A 6,772-nucleotide genomic window follows, 5' to 3' on the forward strand; every position below is an offset into this window, starting at 1 on the left:
GGGATTTCAAGACTGGGTGTGAAGAAATATGTCCAGGTGCAAGAAACAAAATAGTCTGAGGTAAAAAAAAAATTTCCTTTCTTTCGAGGCTCAAGTCCTTTGCTACAGCAAGGGTGGTGCATAAAGCTGGAGCCTGTTGCAGTGGTTGGGGCTGTTTTGGGGCGTGGAAGTGCACATCCCAGACTTAGTGAGGCTTCTGCTGGCATCTGCCCGCCTGCCTCGGGCCAGGGCGATGCACAGTGGGGTGCTGCAGTGCCTGCCCCAAAATTGGGCCACAGGTTGCATGGGCTCTCTCTCCCCCAGCCCACTGGTGCCTGCGCCCACCGGGGCCCCCCAACGCCCTGGGAACAGGGAGGGTGGCGGGGAGGAAGGGGCAGGGGTACAACCAGGGTGGATTGGGGATGCCAATCGGGGGCATGGCGTTGAGGGGCACTCGGGGAGAGCGCTGCGGGGAGACAGCGGGAGGCGGGCTGCTCCCGGGGAGGCGGTGCCGGGGGAGCGGGGCGGTGCTGCCGCCGGAACCTTTAAAGGCCGCCGCGGGCCACCCGCGCCGGGCGCTGCCGGTTGAGCCGAGCGGAGCCGCTCCGAGCCCTGCGGAGCCGCCTCTCCCATGCGCCTGCCGAGCATGTCCCAGCCCTTCCTGCTGGCGCCCATCGCCGAGTGCCCCCCGGGGCCGCCCGGCGCCCAGGTCCGACTGGCCGTGCTGGGCGCCCGCGGCGTCGGCAAGAGCGGTGAGTGCGGGAGGGCGCGGGGCTGCCCGTCCCCTTCCCCTGCCCCTCCGTCCGTCCGTCCGTCCGTCCGTCCCGCCTAACGCGGCCGCTCTGTGTTTCAGCCATGATCGTGCGGTTCCTGACGAAGCGGTTCATCGGCGACTACGAGCCCAACACAGGTGAGGCGGGGGGCGGCGGGGCGGGCGCGGCGGGGGCCCCGCGGCCGCGGCTCACGGCTCTCTGCTCCCCAGGCAACCTCTACTCCCGGATGGTCCATCTGGACGGGGACCACGTTGCCGTGCAAATCCAAGACACACCGGGGTGCATCCAGGTATGGAGATGCTTTTTGGATCGATCGGTTCTTCTCTGCCACCCAAAGGCTCAGCTTCTGAGCCCAAATTTTGTACATACCCAGACTTAGTCTCCTGAGGCAGAACTCAGGCTTCCCTTTGGACCTGCTTGACGATGCTGTCTGTGATATAGGCTTTATACTGTCACCACCCAATGCCTAATCTGTGCTCTTTGTTATATTGCAGCTGCAGGAAGACTGTGTGCAGGTGCTGGACTCCCTATCCAGGTGTGTGAAGTGGGCAGAGGGCTTCCTCCTGGTCTACTCCATCACAGACTACAGCAGCTACCAGTCAGTCCAGCCGCTCTACCAGCACATACGCAAGGTCCACCCAGATGCCAGGACTCCCATCATTATTGTGGGGAACAAAGCAGACCTCCTCCATGCCAGGCAAGTACAGGCCAAAGAGGGACTACAGCTGGCAAATGAACTGGGCAGCCTGTTCTTGGAAATCTCCACGAGTGATGACTCCCAAGGCGTCTGTGATGTCTTCCAGTATCTTTGCAAGGAGGTCAGCAAACTACAGCATGCCGGCAGCACGGATAGGAGGTGGTCGTCCATCATCCCTCGGCCCAAATCTCCCAACATGCAAGATCTAAAGAGACGTTTCAAACAGGCTTTATCTTCCAAAGTGAAATAAATCTCCCAGTGAGATCCTGTGTGACTTAATAGACTTTATTTTTGTAAACTAGTTAATAAAAATATTTATTTTTGTACTAATGGCAGCGGTATAGAAGTAAGTATGTCGAGGCTTTCAGTTTCCTTGCCATTCTCTCATTTGACTGGTTGGGTTATTTTACCAAAAGAAAAGGAAAAAGCTACATAGCAACTAAACAAAGTAGTTGGAGAAGGGGAGTTTTTGCCTGGAGGTTTTGATTCCATTTCTGTTTTGGTCTGGGATTTGCTGCATTATGCTACTCAAATGATTTTTTTTTCTTTTTCGAGGCCTCAGTTTCCTGTTTGTAAAATGGGAATGATAATGTTGTAACTTACCTGCCTTTGTAAAGTGCTTGGAAAGCCTTTGGTGGAAAACCTTATAGGAGAAGAAAAAAAAAAAAAGCTCTATTCAACATGAAAACATGAAACTGTAAGAATGCTGATTATAACAGGACTGCTTTCCTCTCTCAAAACTGCTGTTTTGCTTGCACCTGTAATAGCCTGAATGCTGATAAGCTGTTAGGAATGAGGTTTAATTTCTGATGTGCTTCTGATCTGTTCCACAGAATTAATCTTTTGAGCCCCAAGCACTTAACAGGAGGGTTAAGTTTCTCCTACAGATTACCGTGGAACAAAGTGCTGAGCAATCCGCAGCAGAGGAGTGTGTGGGATGGCTGTTGCTTTCTCTGGAGATGTGTGATAGGAAGGACTGATGCGTAGGTTCCCTGAACAGAAAATAGCTACGTTTAAAAGGAATCACATCTTTATCTTCCCCAGGGTAATTTTGTAGCTATTGGAAACAGGTCAGACTTTTTACTCTTATTTCACATAAGCTCTAAAGCATACTAGAATGGGGTTTATTAACTGTTTGCTGGATGTCTGAGCATGGAATGTGAGTTTTGCTCTTCAAGTGTGCCTCTCAAATATGTATGTAGAAAATAAAACTGTTCCATGCTGAGTAGAAAGTGTACAAGTGGATTAATCTGTACAGGACAAACTGCTGTCCGCACTTGAGCGCAACACGAGTAAGACTTTATTTTTTAAAATCTCACCGATTAGGTCCAAAGACCATTTCCTTTTGTTAGGAAAGGCAAGCAGCTGCTGTGCCTTGCAGTGATGGGGCATTCTCTGTTGTTTCTTTCCTCTGAGACTTGAAGGTTTCTAGGCCACCTCCTAGGAAAATGAAAGGCAAATGAAAGGCAAATGAAAGCCTTTCTGATGGTGGCAATTTAGGGATGGGTGACTGAGCAAGGTAAAGATTATGCTCTTTGTGGAAGCCTCAGAGGCCTGTGTTAGCACTGGGTAGGGGTATGGATGCCAGCAGCATTATTCCCCACCCAGAACTATGTGCCTATGTCAGTCCAGGCATGTTATCTGTATGTCTCTTCCCTGAAGGTCCTGTGCTGCTCTACCAAAGGGAACAGGAGAGCTGAAAGGGAAGCAGATCCAGACCTGCAGGAGCAGACTGAAACTGGGACTGACAACTGGGTCCGAAACTTGGAGTTAATTCATGTCAAAAGCATAATGACAGCCTGGACAAATCAAAGTACTGTTTAAACGTTTTAATACATGTTTTAACACGTGTTAAATACTTCTTTGCTGTGGGAGTTGCTCTGCCAGGCCCAGGATGGTGAGCTGGGGTCTCAAGGGTGGCAGGGAGATAAGATTGATAAGAATGAGCACATCCCTGGCAGACTTGCACTCATCACATGTTAACAGGGAAATTAGACTTTGGGTGCCTCCGGCTACCCCTGGCAAAGCAGAAGCTCAGGGCCCCACTGTGGTACATGGGGGAGAGTTTGTGCAGGAGTCAGTGGGTGCACGATGGGCAGGGATGGGCAAGAACAGGAGGGTAAACAGTCATTTGCCCAGTCTCTTTCTCTCATGAGGCCAGGCTGCAGAGATGGTCCTTGCTATATAGGCACCCATGTTCAGGTCAAGGCACAAACCCTTCCATCCCCTCCTCACACTTCTCGTGCTGTTGGGCTGTTCTGGCCACATGTTAGGCAGGATGAGCCTCTCAGGGATGTAAGGGGGAATCTGGCTGACTAAAGCATGCCCATGGCAGGGAGGGAGGGCTGTGCTGACTTACCTTTAGCCTGAGGCAGCGGCTGACTTGGGCCATTCTGAATAACGCTTTGGGGTACAGGTACATAAATTAGACATTTATGCTGTTTGTCTGAATTTGCCCTGGCTGGTGCAGATCTACCTTCACCCAGTTTTCCACCATGAGCCGACAGGAAAAGCAGAGAAGGAGCCTGCTGGCTCCCAGCTCATTTTGCCCCAGCATCTTCTTCAGTCCTGAGTGAGCAGGCAAAGAGGGGCACACCAGGGCAGGGAGGAAAAAGCATCTCAAGTGCTAGCAGAGGAGCTCCACAGCCTTGTCTCTCCTGAGTCATGGCCACTTATACCCTCCTTACTGAGTACTTGCCATCATCAGTGTCTAAGCCCTTCACAGAGAGGCCAGGGTGGCTTCAGGAAGGTTAGTGGAGCATAGCCTGGCCTTTCTTCTTTATCAGAGGAAAATATGCAGCTGCCTCCTTCCTCCCACCACCTGCGCTATGAAACAGAATCACAGCAATTTTCCCTGACAAGACGGATGAGTGGGTTTCAGAAGCAGGGATGTGTGCGCACTATTATGGCTGCTACTGCATCAGCATCTCCCCCCCTTTGGACTATTTTGTCTAGTTAGCTCCAAGCTCTGAAATCATCCAGTAATGCTTTAAGACTTCATGAATTTTAAAATAGCAGCTACCATCAACCTGTTCTGTGTGCTTCAGTTCAGGAGCTGCAGATCCGATCAGACAGGGATAGGAATGTTTTCTTCAAAATGCTTTATGGCTGTCCCCTTACTTTCTGTCCCACTCAAGCAACTGGACCCAGGCTACTTCCTCAGTGTCTCTTGACAGGGACTTGGCTCTCAGCACTTGTGATGGTCAGTGCTGCAGGTTCATGCTTTACTCTCTGGTTTGTTCATATGAAGGACTATAGATAGACAAGACAGACTGTGAACAAGGACTGTGTTCACACAAGGGGTTAAGAGCTGGGTACAAGCTTCAGACAGGGAGCAAAAGTGTTCAAGGTTATGGATGGATGGATGGATGGATGGATGGATGGATGGATGGATGACTAGGAGTAAATCTGCATCCCATACTGGGACCTCCTGTAAAACGATTTTATTCCTGGGGAACTTCATTAGCTTTTGATGAATCTGATGTTTATTCAGGAAGTTCTGAATAGATTCAGAATAAAGTCCTTTAGGCAAAGGTGACCTTTTGTGCCAGTTGTTGCACTTGGAATATGACTGTTGGTGATTCACACCAGTATAGCAGCAATTTCTTCTGAAGTGAGGGTTACAAGTCAGTTGTCATTCTCGGAACAATATCCCTGGGCATGATGCTGTTATTGGGTCACTGCACTGAAGTACATACAGTGCTCCTAAGAGCTCTCTTCCTGAGGTACCTTCAGAGTGACATTCCTGAAAAGCTTATTGTGAGTTAGAGCATGTCTTTCAAAACAGCAGGTCAGCTTGGATCTGGAGTAATTAGTGACAATTCAGATTTCCAGAAAACCCTATTGATTCTGAGACTTGTTGTTCCACCACTCTCCTCATTTCACTTATCTCAAAAGAAGGAGAAAGCAAAGCCTTTTTATTGAAAATGGTTTTGAGAGAATTATGAAGTTTTCCTTGCATTCAGTGCTTGATGCTCTTGACTGAAAGAAGTACAAATACATATTGTGACTTGTTATGCCAGTGTATATCGTGGACCATAACCAATTATATACTGTTTTCCTACACTACTAAAAGAAAAATTAGGATATGGAGATTAAGCATTCATTCCACTACCCTATGATACTCGATTTACAACTGAAAAAGCTAAGTAGTGAATTTTGCGTAATGATTACAGAGATTCATAGATGTCAGAGCTGCTGTTTTGAAAACTGTACTGGGTACTTTGCTATCCATGTTTTTCTTTTGTACTGCAAATAGCCATCCCTAGGAGCAGTCCTCACCCAGAGACCCTTGTGAGCTGCTGTGTATAGGTGGCTGCTTTAGACCTATGCTTCCTCCTCTGGGCTTTGCTGGACAGTTATTTGGGCAAAGGCATCTGCCCAAGCTTGCAGGGTCATGGTTCAGCAACTGTATTTTGCTCTTAATCTGTACACAATATTGCCATTAAAATGTATCGGTCCAGGAAATTGCGCAAGGTTATTTGTCAGCCTGCATTACTCGGAAGCGGCAATTAATTCTTAAAGCTGGAATATTTCTCTTCTGAGGTATTTGGCTCTTTCCCCATTACAAAAAACATCCTCTTCTCGGGTTTCAAATGGTCCTTGCAAACATTTAATAGTAATTTTATCCCTTGGGGTGATAAGCCAATATCAATAAATACTGTTACTGGCAGCACCTCTGAGAAGAGAGGACTGCATTCTCCACCCTCTGGGACAGTGGGGTGAACTACAAATTCTGATCCTGCAGTTGATACTTCCTTCCCCTCCTGCAGACAAACCCCAGTGCAGGCAAAGCAATGTGCCTGTTGTCTGGGGTTCAGAGCCTGACCCCTTCCACGAGCCTTTAATAGCGAGGTTTTATCTGAAGCATGCTCAGCAAGCAGACCTCCCACTGATGCCATTTCTTTTTTTGGTGTTACGTTCAAAGGTCTCTTTGACCTTAGGAGACAGATCTAGGAGAATCCTGAGCAGTGCACAAATCATGGAGAAACCACAGTGACAGCAGCATGTTAATGGCAGCCCCTTAGGATCTGAAGGAGCTAAGGTGGTGTTGCCTACCTGTAACACAATAAGAGGCAATAAATATGGATGTGGTTAGGTATTTGGCTGAAAAATATATTGGTTGTTAGCCCCTGGTGGTCTAGTGGTAAAGGCGCCGCGCTATCACCGCGGAGACCCGGGTTCGATTCCCGGTCAGGGCCACTCCCGGGCAGGTGGGGCTCGTTAGCCCTTAAAGGCAACCCACCTATGTCCTAAGGACCTCGCTGCCACTTGGCCCCGGCAGATGAACTTTAGGATTAAAGGGTGGGCTCAGTTCCACGCA

General features: G+C 49.1%; 1 protein-coding gene across 1 annotated transcript; it reads left to right on the forward strand.

Moving 5' to 3' along the window:
• Positions 1-588: 588 nt before the first annotated feature.
• RASL11A (RAS like family 11 member A) lies at positions 589-2,848 on the forward strand. Its single transcript, XM_050333978.1, has 4 exons — positions 589-731; positions 833-889; positions 962-1,041; positions 1,247-2,848. Exons 1-4 carry the CDS (start codon positions 611-613, stop codon positions 1,697-1,699), a joined length of 711 nt encoding a protein of 236 aa, XP_050189935.1. The 5' UTR covers positions 589-610; the 3' UTR covers positions 1,700-2,848.
• The last annotated feature ends 3,924 nt before the right edge of the window (positions 2,849-6,772 follow it).

Source organism: Myiozetetes cayanensis, unplaced genomic scaffold (assembly GCF_022539395.1).
Source record: "Myiozetetes cayanensis isolate MyiCay16 unplaced genomic scaffold, myiCay2020 scf5-8, whole genome shotgun sequence".
In the NCBI taxonomy this organism is placed as follows: Eukaryota; Metazoa; Chordata; class Aves; order Passeriformes; family Tyrannidae; genus Myiozetetes; species Myiozetetes cayanensis.

Coding starts and splice junctions, on each gene's coding strand:
- RASL11A (XM_050333978.1), top strand. CDS start 611: ATGCGCCTGCCGAGCATGTCCCAGCCCTTCCTGCTGGCGCCCATCGCC. Junction 890..961: donor CGACTACGAGCCCAACACAG/GTGAGGCGGGGG, acceptor TCTGCTCCCCAG/GCAACCTCTACTCCCGGATG. Junction 1,042..1,246: donor ACACACCGGGGTGCATCCAG/GTATGGAGATGC, acceptor GTTATATTGCAG/CTGCAGGAAGACTGTGTGCA.